Source organism: Antennarius striatus, chromosome 13, assembly GCF_040054535.1.
Source record: "Antennarius striatus isolate MH-2024 chromosome 13, ASM4005453v1, whole genome shotgun sequence".
Lineage (NCBI taxonomy): Eukaryota > Metazoa > Chordata > Actinopteri > Lophiiformes > Antennariidae > Antennarius > Antennarius striatus.
The window spans coordinates 15,969,820-15,985,920 of NC_090788.1; the positions used below are offsets into that span (position 1 = coordinate 15,969,820).

The 16,101-nt window shown below is 39.0% G+C and overlaps 1 protein-coding gene across 1 annotated transcript in view; it reads left to right on the forward strand.

Moving 5' to 3' along the window:
• LOC137606515 (replication protein A 70 kDa DNA-binding subunit-like) overlaps window positions 1–15,261 on the forward strand; it is a 31,728-nt gene extending 16,467 nt beyond the window's left edge. The window contains exons 12-17 of the mRNA XM_068331790.1: window positions 490–638; window positions 2,118–2,247; window positions 8,712–8,888; window positions 9,045–9,152; window positions 9,553–9,639; window positions 15,099–15,261. Coding sequence (XP_068187891.1) covers window positions 490–638; window positions 2,118–2,247; window positions 8,712–8,888; window positions 9,045–9,152; window positions 9,553–9,639; window positions 15,099–15,200 — 753 coding nt within the window. The 3' untranslated portion in view covers window positions 15,201–15,261. The remainder of the gene's footprint in view (window positions 1–489; window positions 639–2,117; window positions 2,248–8,711; window positions 8,889–9,044; window positions 9,153–9,552; window positions 9,640–15,098) is intronic.
• Window positions 15,262–16,101: the final 840 nt, after the last annotated feature.

Here is a 16,101-nt window from a genome sequence, read left to right on the forward strand (position 1 = left end):
TTTAACATGAAAACATGCAGAGCAAGCTGCAATTAGTCATGTTTATGAAGGTACCCTTGTTGCCATATTTGTGTAACCCTGTCAAGAACAGATCTTGTCTTTGTTCCTGTGCATATATAACCACTTTATTTGGTTTGCTGGCTGTTAGAGTTGGGTAGGTCACATCGTTCCCCTGACCTTCAGGAGTATTTGGGTCCCTGATTTGAAGCTGAAGGCTAAATACTCTTGAATGTGCATGAAATGGCACAATTCTTCTGTAAGCTCATCCAATCTGCAAGAGCTAATCCCTCCTCTTCGCCAAAATCCTAAAACGACTTTCTAATTAACTTGTAGGTTGTCCAATTATGAAGGCAAACTACGCCACATATTACTTTCTGGTCTCTTCAGCATGCTGTATTGTGGATGTATGAGATGCTGACAGCTGCTATTACTCTCTGTTGTTCTCCATCATCCATATCTGTCTTTGACGCATTTCTTTGCTCTCTTCAGGCAGAGAAGTTTGACAGCTCTGGGCAGCCTGTGGTCGCCATCAAAGGTGCTCGCTTGTCTGATTTCGGCGGCAGATCTGTCTCAGTTTTGTTTAGCTCTACAGTCATGGTCAACCCAGACATACCGGAGGCCTTCAGACTGAGAGATTGGTGAGTCATACTCATGATCACACAGAGTGGTCCATACACTGGTATATGCAGTGGGCGTGGACATCCAGCCACTTTATGATGAGCACAGCTGACAGACTAATCAAGTAGACTGTAATTCTTGTTGCTGTAATGGCACACACGTACCTTAACCTCAATCTGTGCCTGCACAAATGCGTCTCCTTATAATCACATGTCAGTGGACGTGGTGGCATGTGCCTCCCCAGGCTCAGTGGGACTCCAGACAGGAAGTAGACAGCTTCGGATGGAGGGAACAATGGCAAAGCAAACATGGATATTTCTGACTCCAGATCTAAGTTGCTACTTAAAATGAGCAGAAAGATGGAGCAGCATCAAACTGGGTTTTATTAGCAGCTCCTATGGTGGAGTCTTAAATAATGACTCATTCTTTCATTAAGACTGTTCTCAGCTCTTGCCAGCACTGAAATATAAATCCATTTATTCTTTTATGTGTGTACGTGTGTGTGCGTATGTGTGTGTGTGTGTCTGTGTCGTGCCTCAGTGTGCATACGTGCAAAGCTGCGTGTTGCGCTGAAAGCTATTTTTAGGTAAAAGGGGTATGTTCATGAGTGCCTGTGGGCATTGCTCTGTTCACTCTATCAGTTGTTTTTCCCCCCCAGCCATGAAATGGTCAGGGAACAAAGTGATTGGTTTGCGTGTCCATCTGTCTGGAATAATTTATTTTCCAAAGCATATCTCACACACTACACTTCGACTGCTTCACACAACTTTACATATATATCAACCACAGATAGTGGGTTAGCCTTCCAGTATTTTTTTTTTTTTACAAAAATCCTATTTTTAACATTTATAAAAAAATTTCAAGATGACTGGACTGTGGCAGTGCAGTGCTTTGTGGGATTGTTTTGACCAGGCTTGCTTGCATAATTAAAAGAAACTGATGAATTTGAGTGATACCTTGATTAGATTGCTCTGCACAGCTAGACTGCAGAGCAGCAGTCTTGTTGCTGCATTATGGTTTTAAAGAGAATTTCAAGAAGTTAATTAATTAACAGATGTAGTGGGTAGACAAAAAGAGTATTTTCTTCATGGAATGAGGTATTGTGTGTGCAAACTTTCAGTTTCTGTTTAAACATCTGATGGATATATGAATGAATTTATCCATGACAGATGGGCCATATCTCAATAGATGTATTTCAGCATATAAGCAGTGGCTTTAAATCAGATCAGGGATTAAAAGAGTGATTCAGTCTTTTTTTAAAATGGTCCTCCATTTGATTGCAACCTAGTGTGTTTGTTAGTCTGCAACTATTTAGCATTAGAAACAGTTTCACAATATGGTTAAACAACATAATATTCAGGAATCGGCTGAATTGTGTTTGTTTTTCTTCATCCCTTCATTTGCTTACAGATATCATATATACAGTGTGTGTTTGTTGTTATGCAGTAGCCTGTTTATGCTTTTATTTATTTGTACATGTTTTACTCTCCGCACTGTAGGTTTGACCAGAAAGGCCATGCACTCAACAGCCAATCACTGTCAGGGACAAAGTCGGTGCGGGATGGAGATCGCATGAACTGGAAATCACTGAGCGACATCAAAAACGAACACTTGGGACATCGAGAGAAGGTGCAATGCATGAGCTAACACACACATATGCTGTCTCACATTCAAGACATTTGCCTGAAAAACAACAAGTCATAATTGAATATTAAAAAAAGTCCTTTAATTTGGTTCTTTGAAAAAAAAAACTACAATATTATAGTTCTTTTTTTTGCGGTTATTTCTTTGTAACTGATGCTGTGGTCTCATATTCTACTGGAATTCTTGAGAGACCAGATCTTTCCTACAAAGGCAAAGTGCAGTAAGTGCATTAATGCTCTCACAAAGCCTCCAAAAGATGAAAACCCCAGTGTTTCCATAAATATTCCATAAATTTCTTTCTGTTCTTGACTAATTGCGTATGTCACTGTGTTTTTACTTGAGATGAAAACGGTGACATATGCAAATTTTGTTGATTTTGCTGATTCGCTCTGTTCCGTCACTGGATCAGCCGTCATGACGCTAAATTCCATCATTAGAAGCCTGATTTTCACCGACTAGCTCAGCCAGACTGTCCTCCATCCCTCACCATTGAAAAACATAAAAGCTACATTGAGTAATACAGTATGTGATCTGTGCAAAGCTTGTTTTTGTCATCATTTCACTGTTTATGTTGGTATTTACTTTGTTTTCACTTCTTTGACTTAAGTGGTAGATTTATTTTAGAGAAGTGTGAAGTAATAATTATTTAAAATGTTTATATGCTGTTTATCACAGCATAGAGAATGTACATACAATGGGGTGGAAACGAAGAAATGAGAAAATATCATTATTTGTGTTTTATTTTTATCTCTGAGCTGGTTCTTTCTTAGAACTTTGACTAGAAGCAGATTGATGTGTGAGTCATAAAGTCCTTCTCATGCTCAGGCAGCTGCTTCTGTTTGAAGACAATGAGCATCAGCATAGCTACAGCACAATGGAGTGTCTTCTTCTTTTCCTTTCGGCTTTTCGCTTCAGGGGTCACCACAGCGAATCAATTGCCTCCATCTATCCCTGTCCTTTGTATCCTCTTCTCTCACACCAACTACCTTCATGTCCTCTCTCATTACATCCATAAACTTCCTTTTTGGTCTTCCTCTAGGCCTCCTGCCTGTCAGTTCAAAACTCAAAAAGTTATTTGAGTGTGATAGTGGAAAATCTCCGAGGGTTGTAATGCACGGTAAACACCAGGTTTAGGTGTTAGAGAATCAGAATTTTACTTCTTTGCATAAACATTTTGCCAAAAACTTTGGGGTAAACCCATCATGTTGATGCAATCTAGTGTGAAGAGAGTGGCTTCCTGCTTTTTCCACCATATCACTATGGTGTATCTTCCTGTAGCTCCACATACAGCAAAACACACAGAGGAACTCAACTGTTAAAAAAGTAATTTATGAAAAGCCAACTGGTTCTGTCTCATCTACATATTAGCTTTGAGACAAACAAAGGCCATATTAGTCTTTAATTTATTGTAAGTAAAGACGCTCTGAGCTATGTCTCCCTCTGACTTCAGTGGTTAGAGTCGTGCTTCTCTTGCTTTAGCTGTGGGTGGGTGATACTGAATATTTCACTTGTTAACGTAGCAGACTTGAAGTGCCATATGCCATTGAAGGGGCAAGTGAGAACTTTTAAAATGATGTGTGTGCCATTTTAAGAGGTGTTATCACATCAAATTATCCTTCTTTCACTTGTACTACTAAAAGTAGTACAAGTGTAGCGTTATGTGGCACTCAAACTTTCTGCCTAATTAATTAGGTTTATCTAAAACGAGTCAACTCCACATCCCTCAAGTTTAATTAGAAGCCACTTATGAGCAAGCTTCAAAATCAATTTCTTTTCTATTAAAAAAAAACTTTTTTATGTGACGGTGGTGGAGAAATGGATGGAGACTATTGTGAGAAATGCTAGAAAGAAAAGCAGTGGGGAGTGTGGCAACATGAGATTTAAATCAGACAAAAATTATAGATGTAAGGAGTTTAAGGACTTTGAAGGTGTAAATAGTTAAGGCTTTTTTCAATTCTTTACCCTTGTCTTCTCTATTCTCTCTGTGTTCCGCATACCCCCAACCGCTTTTGTTATTGAACAAGTGGAAGGAGGTTTTCTGTCACAAGCTGCGATTGCTTTTGGTAATGATAATAGAATTAAAATCATTAGCTTCTAATTTTACGGCAACCAAATTTAAGGTTCTACCAATTTACTCTTCCTCAGTGTGTGTGACTACAACACCGTGTGTCTGGATGTGCTTGGATTTGGATGTTTCTGTTTATTGTAGCTGTGTGTGTGTGTGTGTGTGTGTGTGTGTCTGTGTGTCTGTGTGTGTGTGTGTTTTGGATTTTGGGACAAGCATTAAAGTTGGCATGCAACGCCATGTCAATTAAGTGAGGAAGATTTTCACTTGGTTGCCCTTGCATGTGTAAATTTTAATTGCGTCTATGTGCCAGAAGGTGACACGTGAATTATATGTGATAAGAATGCAAACTATTTTCAGAAGGGTATGTGAAAAAGAGAATCTTTAGATGTTTTTACACAAAGATTTTTGTGTTAGGGTTTTTGCACATCTGTTTTTAAGTGCAATGTTTGTCATGATGCTCTTTTATGTTCTCCTCAGTGTGATGAAGGTTGGACTTGGCCCTAAAGCTGCTTTGTACATAAGGGAATACAGAGGGTCGAGTGCAAGGAAAATCACAGGAGGAAAAGGGTGTTGACAACAAATACAGGGGGATTTATTGAGAGTGGTCTAGTTCTGATGCAATCACTGCGGCCCAGATTCTGTTGACCTCTATCCACACAATCTGGGTAGCATCTGCCAATATCACAAGCCCTCAACAAGCTCTGAAAGAGAAGCACCCTTTTCTCCTGAAACGTCCTGCCACCTTCCCCACCCAGCGCCTTCCCACCTCCTCCGCCCCTTCAGCACTCCAATCTGCCCAAGTCTGCAAAATGTGATGAGGCAGGCATGCGGGCGGAAACATGGGAATGGAGTGTTGAGGAGGAGAGGGCTTTGCTTAAGGGAGAAATTGTCCTAATTAAAGAAAAATTAAAAAAATAAAACGTGTTTTGGAGGGGTGGCATGGGTGCTGGGTGGATGGATGGGTGGACAGATTATGAGTCAGTGCTAGCCAGCGGTAAGAAAGTGTCAGAGAGCTCTGAGTCTGACTGACAGTATCTGTAGAGGTCATGGGGACACAGGACAGTATCAGCCGATATCAGAAGGGATGCAGGGAGAGGGGCCTGTTCACACCCAGAGCTCCAAAGGATGCTTTAAAGAAGGTGTGGGTTGTATGAAGAAAGAACAGTGTAGCTCTCACTCTCTTTCGCTCACACACACATGCACACACACACATGCACACACACACACATACAGAGAGAGAGAGAGAGAGGGAGAGAGAGAGAATCTGGCCAGCATCCTAGAGAGAGTCTTTGATAGACTCATTTAGGCCAACATTAGTAATTAGTCTGGCCCAGCTGTAGCTTGTAGTTGTTTAGAATGCATTTTAAAGCATTTCATTTCACATTCTGGCTGTAATTCCAACATCTTGTTTAAGGTCTACTCTCTTGGTGTATATACCCTCTGGTGAAGCTAAGAAAAACATTATTCTGTGGGGTTTTTTATATGTTTTTTAAAAAATCTGTTTTCCATGTGTGAATGTCAGCATGCAGGCACATACACGTGTGCCTCTTCCAATGGGACACAGTTCATTTGCTGTGTGCATTCTTTATATTTATGGAAATCAAATGCTGTGCTCCTCCACAGGATGATAGAATAGCTTTTTTTTCCTCCCTCCAAAATTTGCATTTGTTTGCTTTTTAGCTGTTGATTTTAGCAGTGTGAGTTCTGCGCTTAAGGTGCTAATATCTGTATGAATGACTGCAACATTGCTGCATTTTAATTTGATCCTGTTTGACTGTCTGCATTTTAATTTAAATCCCTAAATGAAAGGTTCATCTGCATGTGTATTGCAAATGTTAAAGTTTTGTTCTTGTATGCATAGAACTTTGGACGTTGGTTTTGCGTGTGTGTGTGTGTGTGTGTTTGTGTGTGTGTGTGTGTGCCCATGCACGCATTAAAACAGTTAATGTATTAGACAAGGAAAAAGCGGTTCATCTCATCTCGCATCTATTATGCATAGAATTCTCGAGCTCCCTTCACTCCCTTTTTAAACTGTTCCAAGATTGTTTGGATGTCAGATAGAGATGTGTAAACAGCATGCATCTACCAGCTGGACTGACTTGTTGGCAGCATATTTAATAATCATGCCAAGTTTGTTTTGACTCTATTCGCATCCCTTTAAACTGTTGAAAGATGTAGTGTCTGTATTTGGAGGGGAGCTTTTCCTCATCTTCTTTGAGCTTTAGTATCTTGACATTTGCTGAGCATCAGAAAGTTTAACAGCACCAACTATGATAATACAAGAAAATGCCAAAACAATAGTCTAACCATTTACATAAGAACAGGGGATCAACGACAAGACCGTTCACCAAAAGACTGAAGGAATGTTTACTTCAATGTTAAGTTGGACTTGAACTGCAACACCCACTGCAGATGTTCTGTAGAGTCTCTGACCATCACCTGATGAGGATGGCCGTGTCTTGTGGACAACTCACTCAACTCTTGTGAATTAAAAAGAGAAAAAAAAAAAAAGAATCAACTGGACATTCACCACTCATCCAAGACACGTCTTCAGCTCTAACTGACTGGTAGAGTGTCCAGATACCCGCAGTCCTGTTGAAAACAACGAACGACTAAAACCACCAAGATGATAAGTCTTGTCTCACACAACAAAAACAACAAACATCTGGACTCTACCAGTCAGAATTGACGAAGCCTCTTGGATGAGAGGTGAAACGTCTTCAACCAGCCTAAAGCAAGTCCAGTTGATTCTCTTTTGCTCTTGTTGATTTAACTTGACCTGGATGATTGAGATCCTGCACAGACATGTCTGCTCTTGAGGTTTGATCTGATTCCTCAGATTGAGTAAGAGTTTTTCAGGATCCAGTTATTGATCTTTCTTGTAGTTCTAGAGTGTTGATTTATGACAAGCAGGAAAGCTAAAATTTTTCGCTAATCCAAATAGACTTGATAGCATTGTGCATTTGTAAGTTGGTCATCATACTCGACCACAAAAAAGTGAATATGACTCTTGTGTGCTGGACAAGCACTTACTCATGATGTTCTTTCAGCCTGAGCCACCTGGTGTCTTGTTCATCTACCAAGATGGAGCCTCCTACATAACAAACGCTTTGATGACATGTCTGTTCTAGTCCCTTCAGTGTACACCTTTTCAGATGTTGTTGCCATGCTCTTGTTTTCCCAACACAAATAACATGAAATATATTCCTTTTTATTTTCAAAAATATTTTTATTACTTTCATTACAAAAACTAGAGGCTAAGGGTGTTAGAGTCATTGTAGACAACACAATAATCTGATATAATCAGCCAGACCTACACACACACACACACACACACACACACACACACACACACACACACACACACACACACACACACACACACACACACACACACACACACACACACACACACACACACACACACACACACACACACACACACACACACACACACACACACACACACAAATATATCTAATAAATAGGTTAAGATCTGCAATTTTAAGCATTTGATATTTCACCTCTTTATATCCTTTTATTTAATGGAAATATTGGAAAATGTGCCGGGTTAAAGGCTCCAGCTTCGTAAATGTTACAATTCTCCAGTTAGAAATCATTAATAGCGAAAAAAGCATTCATTATATGATGCAAGTGGATGAGTTGAGGTTTTTGCAGATTTATCCGGCTGTATTTCGTAGGTTATATAAATTGCATGACCCTTCTCAAGTCTGAGACTGCAAGAAAAGAAACAGATGAGTGTGTTCTGAAATGTTAATGATGTAAGAGGACTACAAGGTAGTCAAAGGGACAAGCCACAGTTATCCTTCTACTTTCAACATCCTCTAGTATCATGAGCAAGCACCAACACATTCAAAGGAGGAAGCTGAATTAGGGAAATTAGATGACCTTCGAACCTCGTTGCCAGCAATCACGTTCTGTTGTCTAAACCCATAGTCATCACGTTCTGCCTCATTTTGAAGGACATTATTTAGCTGTTGAATTAGAACGCTGCTTTGTCTTACCTGTTACCTTGAAGATAACCCTGTTCACGTTTGCCTTTCATTAACTTACTGTAGCTGATTCTGTACACTGACTGCAAAATTTACTATTACTGCTAACCCATTCCTCCATTCACTTTGCCCACCAATTTCCTGGTTACTAGTGAGATGGTTAATGTGGAATGACATTTGTCACATTCTTTGTGCAGGATGAAACAGTTTCCATAATGCTACTGCAGTCTTTAAGGTTCCTTTGGTTTGGATGCTTTTATGTTGGGAGCAGCATTTGCAAATTAACTGCTGCCCGTAAAATGTTCAAATTGCAACAGTGTGGTGTGAGGTTTTTTTAAATTAATCTTATAACTTTGTTCTCTTCTCAGGCAGAGTTTTTCAACTGTGTGGCAACATTGCTGCACAGTCGCAAGGACAGTTGTCTGTACCAGGCCTGCCCTTCTGCAGACTGCAAAAAGAAGGTTACTGACCAACAGAACGGACTGTACTACTGCAATAAGTGTAACAAGGACTTTCCCAACTTTAAATACGGACTCATTCTTCATGTGAGTACATACATTTTTCATTATTAACACTTTCTGGCTCCACATCTTACTGATTTTGGAAGAATATTTTCACTTCTGTGACCACATGGACACACATCCCAACATGCGCACATGAATAATCTCTCACCCCATTCATCATCTCTGTCTGACTCTCAGGCCAACTTGGCAGACTTCGGGGATAACCAGTGGGTGACATGTTTCCAGGAGACAGCAGAGGTCCTCTTAGGTCACAGTGCAGAAACATTGGGACGGCTCCAAGAAACGGTGAGACACACACGCACGCACGCACGCACGCACGCACGCACACACACACACACACACACACACCTTTCTACATCTATGAAGTCTATCAAAGCATTCCTCTAATCTTTCCCCTAACAGTAACCTAAACTTAATCTTAAAACCATGTCTTAACTTTAAATTAGTTTTTTTGAAGTCAAGGACTGGAGAAAATGTCCCTCCAACACACACACACACACACACACACACACACACACACACACACACACACACACACACACACACACACACACACACACACACACACACACCGATGCTACCGTAACGTTTGCTCACATCTAACAACAAACTTTTCCCAGGAGGTCGTACTTAAATACAAAGCCTTGCTGTCTATCTTTTTTGTTTGTGTGTTTGTGATCCTAAGGATGAGGCAGCGTTTGATGAAGTCTTCCAAAAAGCCAACTTCACAACTCACATCTTTAGCAACAAAGTCAAGCTGGAGACATACAACGTAAGTAGCTTCAACTAACAGGAGCACAATGGAATTTGATTTAATGCAATTCAATTTTGTTTCACCGCAATAAAATAGCAGAAGATAATGACATTCCATTGCGCTCATTATTGTCCTGCAAGCGGCAGGCATTTCTTTAGTAATGTCTGCGTGGCAGGAATACGGAACTCTGATTGGCGAGTGCATGTCTTTTCCTGTCTTATTGCAATTCTAAATAAATAAAAAATAAATAAAACCTACATTTCTTATTTCTACCAAAATATAGTCGTGGCTCTAGAGAAACTAGATTACATGTGAATAAGAGACATTGTTATAAAGCATTAAATGGTCTCATTTAGGATCAACGTCAACAATTCAACCCAATTTTAGTAAACACATGTGAGCTGTGTGCCTATGTATACCTTCAGTTTATGCAAGTATTTAATGATACGTATATATATATATATATATATATATATATATAGATATATACACGTGTATATATATATATATATATACACACACACACACACAGTGTGCCCTTGCGTGTTCGTGCAACACTCGCGACTTTACCTCATCACGGATTTGTGTTAGGCAGTAACGTGATACCATATACACATTCTATTGGCTGATGGCATCCGGAAGTGCGCTACGTTCTGTGAGTCTCGTACTTCCGTGAGACACAAAAGTGCTTTAAACAGTCGATAAGAGTGTGGGAAAGAGTAATACAGATAGAAGATGGTTTAATATCTGTATGGGGAGGGTTCATAAACGTTTGTGTGTACACAGATACAGTATATATAGCATATATAGCATCTTGTTCACAACTGCTAATAGCTGTCAGTTCATGTCTTCCTCTGAAATAAGGTCCCAAGTTTATGAAGCCACAAAGCCAGATGTACAAAGTACAATTTAATAACAACACAATGCCAGTCACACAACATGAATCTAGAATCATTTCAATTAGTATCACAGTGACAAGGGAATTGTTAGTGCACTTTGGATAACGGAAAACAAATGCAGCTGTGGATTCATTTCTCTTAATTAGACACTCATTAGCATTTAGCTATTATCTGTCTAAGCCTAATTAGTTAAATTATTTAGAAGCTAAATTGCGACTTGGGGCACATACCAAGAGTCTGAGTGGAAGGATTGAGATGTCGGATTAATTCTGTGTCCCGAGCCTGAGTAAACCTACAAGGAATGCCAAGTTTGTAGGCCACTGGTCAGGGAATGAGCCTGGAAAACAATGTAAAACCTTTTCAATGAGGAATTACTTGAGTTCATGCAAGTACTTGATGGTGTGTAGCTAAAGTCTTATTGAATGTATAGAGCTATTTGTTAAAGAGTATAGTAACCTAAATGATGTGAAATAACCCACTTTCGTTCGTAGTGCATATCGAATAACACCAGCACTTTCCACTGTTTATGATGATCTCCGCAGCTTGGACAAAAGCACCTTGAAAATCATTATTTTTAGTCATTATTTTCTTTACAAATCAAACAGAAACAAGACTCATCAGGTCTTCGTTTAATCAAATTTATGCAAGCAGTGCTCAGCAGATTAGACAGATAAGTTCTTCTAATTCTCAGAAGCGACACATCCCTGAAGGAGGTTTCCCAGTTTCCAAATATTTTCTGCTTCAAATTAGCCTTATCCAGAAAGACCAGACGTACACAATTATCTTCCAAAAATACATGGAAACTAGTGTTCTACCATCACAACAAAATGAGTGTATAGATCTACTGACCAGGCAACATAAATATTTAATCAGTTGTAACTCTTCATACTGCGTCACTGGCCCGAGTGAATGTCTTTACATTGACATAACATTAAAAACCAGCAAGACTGTTGTGTGACATGTCACCTCTGTGTGTGTTGAATTAATAATGGCATGAAGATGACTTACTTGAGACCCATGAGAATTTGTTTTCTTTGATTTGCACTAATTGATAAAGTTATTTTAACTACACCTTTGGCTTGTTGCCGGTGTACCTGAAGTGAACTAACAGGCTTTTTCTTTCTCCTTTTTGTTCCACACAACACACACAGCACTGTTTAGGGTTAAACCCTACCTAAATCTATCATCTGTAATGTACAAATAACGTAACGTAATGTGTTCTATTTATCTGAGTAATTCAATAGTATCATTTTATATTAAGAATTAATCGTCACTGAGGCACAATTGAACCACACAGAAGAGCCGAACAGACGTTGGTGACATTTCTATGAAATTAGTCAAAACTTCTCAATTTATTTAGTCATCCATTGTCACATTTTGTAATGTAGAAAGGTGTGACAATTGATCCGAAGTTGAACAAGAGCAATGAAGTGTTCCATGAAGGAAAGATGATGAGCAGAACACAATGTATTGTCAGTGTTAGTTCAAGTCGACAATTTTTTGTGCCAGAGCTTGTGATTCAAAAAGACCAGCTGAGGACGGAGAAACCATCTGATTCACTTGCTCAGTGCGTCTTTCTACCTCACTCTGTTCTTTCTCATAGACTTCTGAGTGTGAAACCAGACAAAGATCAGACAGACCACAGTGCTTTTATAAAAATAGAACAATGTAATGAGATGTCAGCGCTTAACAAGAAAGACGTTACACAATTTGTGCTTTGTCATTATTCATAAGAGGGGCACTGAGACAACGAACAACTGCGCTCATTTTTTAAAAGTTCTATTTGAGCTTTTTTCTATCAACTCAAGTTTGCTTTCTTTTAGAGAAGAGTACAGATAATAGATTGAAAAACTTTTCAACTAGAATCCCTAGAGTTTATTCTTCATTAGCAATTTACAATTGTTAATGATAGATTTTGTGCCAAACTGATGTGTACACAAACAACAGTGGAGATTATGGACACACCTCAGGTGAATGTCCAAAGAGGAAGGATATTGTGTGGACAATCAGATACTTAACATCAAGACAGTCACTAGGATAGATCAGTGAGGATCACACACTATAAATAAATGTATTTATTGTTGAAATATTTCAAGATAAATCAAAGTGAAGAGCTCACAACTTTACATCTGTGCCACTTACATGCATAAAAATTAGATTGTAAACTTAGCTTTCAAATATTAAGCTCCACTTTTAAATATTTTGGTTTGACATCAGGATTTACAAAAACATCATTATGTTTTACGTGTTTATTCAAGGCAACCTTGATAAAGATTCTCAGCGGCCAGTCCCTGTTTGAATGAATGACTACTGAGCTAAAAGCACACCATATAATAATTGCTATTCACGTTTATCTTATCTGTTTATTATATTATCTGGTACTTCATTATTCAACCATTTTCCCACCGGGATTCTCTTCTTTGTGTATTATGTATATTTTGCGAGAGTAGCTAACTGATTGTTTGCAAGGATGTGTGTTGGTTATCTTCATGTGTGTGAATGTGTGTGTCTTTGTGGTTGTGTTGCGGCGTAATTCCCCAGAAAAGAATTACACCATGTGAAATAGAGTCAGAAAATAGAGGTGACTGCCTGGCCACTGAGTAATTGTTTTCTCCATATGTGATTTGAATATTACATATGCACATTCATTTAATAACCCCTCTTACTCACTGTTTTCTGGTCCTCTGGAAGACAATTATTTTAAAAATAACTTGTCACCTTCGGTAAAGTGGCACCTTTGTCTTGATGGCCCAATGTATTGTTTAATATGCCTCCTATCCTCAGGTAGATGCAAATGATGGTTTTTCTAATAGAGGTGCTGAATCACATGAGATAATGGGCAAACATTAAAATCTCTGTGTTGGTTATGCTAGTGGCATTGCTAATTGATTAATGGATGCCTCTGGATTAAACTTTTTTATTTGTTAGATATTATAATTGAAATGTTTTTTGTCATTATGTTATCAAAGAGTTTCCACTGAATTACAATGTTTTATATTTAGTGTCTTTCTGATAACGACTGTTGCCACATTTGATACTCCATGAAACTGAATCATGTGGTATTAGCGGTCACATAGGTGATCTGTGTCATTATAACATTCTAGTATTATCATGTAGTAAGTCAAAATAGAACTCAGGTCATTTTTTAAAAATATTTTGGTACTTGGATGTTGAGATGAAAATAAACAGACACCTTTCTGTTTTTAACTTTCAGAAATTGAAAATCACACCTTTAAACTTTAACTTAAACTGAAATACATTAATGTTGAAATAAGTTCTGCTTGAATTTCTTTGTATGTGTGTTTGTGGGCAGGGGGGGGATGAAGACTTTTCTTTTAATTTTAAAAACACGGAAAGCTGCAGAAGTCACGGACGCAGTCTGTCAGGGACTTGCCCAGACAAACCCCAGTGGATCAGCTGAAGAAACACTTATTTTTAGGTTGGAATGGGGTGATTTTTTTCTTTAAACAGTGAAGGAGGTTGAGTTTGTTCACCTTAGCTACTGGTTTGTGTTCAGTTGTTTCCAAGAACCAGCCTGGGTTTATTGTGACACGAAGAAGACAACAATAAAGTCCAAGCCTTCAAGACTCTAGAAGTTTGTTTTCCTTGATGTGTTTTTGATTAAGGGCTGCTGAGGGCTGCAGACCTTTTCCTGCAGTATTTACAACTCCTACAATGACTACACTGACATTAGTAGTAATGATGATGATAATAATAACAGGAATATTGATGAAGATGATGTCGGATGTTCACCATGATCTCAACAGTAGATTGTTCCCATGGTAACTGCCGTCATGATAAAGCACCAAGATTTGAGGAAAGTGGTGAAGTTAGTGAAATTAATCAATGAGATATGAAGGTGTAGAGAAGAAGAGGATCTCTGTGCCTCACAGGCAGGTTGTCAGCAGTGTAACCATTAGGCCAGTCCTGAGCAGCTAATTATCAGCCTGAACTAGCTTCAGTTGTAAGTTTTATTACATATAAAGGGATGTTTTAAGTTAGTTAGACAGGGTGTCTGCCTCCTGGACTGAACAGGAAAATGGTTCCACAGGAGAGGAGCCTGAAGTCTGAAAGCTCTAACCCTCATTCTATTTGGGAGACTTTAAAGCTGCATATTAAGAGCATAATGTTCTATATGTTTAGCAGAGTACTATGAGCTCTTAAGGGTATGCTGGTGTCTGAACATAAAGGGCTTTGTACATATACATTATATTATGGATTTGACAGGTTGACAAATATGTCCTCTTACTGTAATTCTGACATCATATATTTTTCTCCTCAAAGTCGATGTGTTGGAAGCTAAACTGTACTGAGTGATTGGTCAGTGATGGGCTAGGAACAGGAGACTCAATAAGTTGTGTTTTGTTAAGAACTCTGAATTTGCTGTCTGTCTACAGAGGCGACCATGATGGACCTCACACCTGCAAGGGTTCTGAATAATGTGTTACAGTTTGTCAGGCTTCAGAGAATAAATTGTCTTTAGTTAACAGTTCTTTGTTGAATGGTGTTGCTCATATAAAGCAGTAATCTCTCTACTGGATGTTGCTAGCCTTAACTCAGGTTTTCTTTCCTCTTCAGGATGAGACTCGACTGAGAGTTACTGTAATGGACGTTCAACCAGTCGACCACAGAGAATACAGCAGGAGACTCCTTGACAACATCCACAAACTGGCCCAGTGAATGTGGTCATGAGCTACCGCCTGGTGATTGAACTTGTCTTCCACTGGCCTCTGACTGGTGGCTGACTTTTTCCACCAGTGAGATAACACCATATCGGACTGAAGCAGCAGAAGGGCATTCAGTGAGTCGTGTCATGAAGCAGCAGCCAAACAAAAGACTAATTTATTTACTCATGGTCTCCAAAAGACCAGTTGAGAAAGTGTGGAATTGTGATGGAAACGGCCTGATCCTCTAATTTAATCCCATTTTATTAAATAGGTTTTATTATTTGATTGCATAAAATAGCATTTTAGAGGTCTTAGATTTTAACTTATTAATGTACACAGTAAAATTAGTGCTTTTCTTGCCTATGCAAATGATTCATCTCTGAAGCTCAGTAGTTGAGTGAGACTGAAATCAGTCACATTTTTAAATTTTCATTATTTTGACAATGAGATGGGAGATGCACTCTCATTTTGAATTGTTATTTGTTATATGTCACAGTCATTTCTGTACATTTTAAAAGAAATACTGTATTGGAAAAGAATGATTAAATCAATGTTGAGATTTTTAAATTGTGTCTTTATTGTGTTTTAAGGGGGAGCAGGTCTTTACATTTTACAGAAGAACTGAATATTCATACCTTAAAGCAGACTGGAGACAACACACCTTTATTAGATTCACCATGGTGGTGCAGTGGGTAGCTTTGTTGCCGCACAGCAAGGCGGTTCCAGGTTCAAGTCCCGCTCTGTGTGGAGTTTGCATGTTCTCCCCGTGTCTGAGTGGGTTCTCTCGGTTCTCCAGCTTCCTCCCACCTCCAAAAACATGCACTTCAGGTTAATTGGCCATTCGAAATTGTCAGTAGAAGTGTCTGCGTGCATGCTGGTCTGCATCTCTGTGTGGCTCCTATGGTGCACTGGCG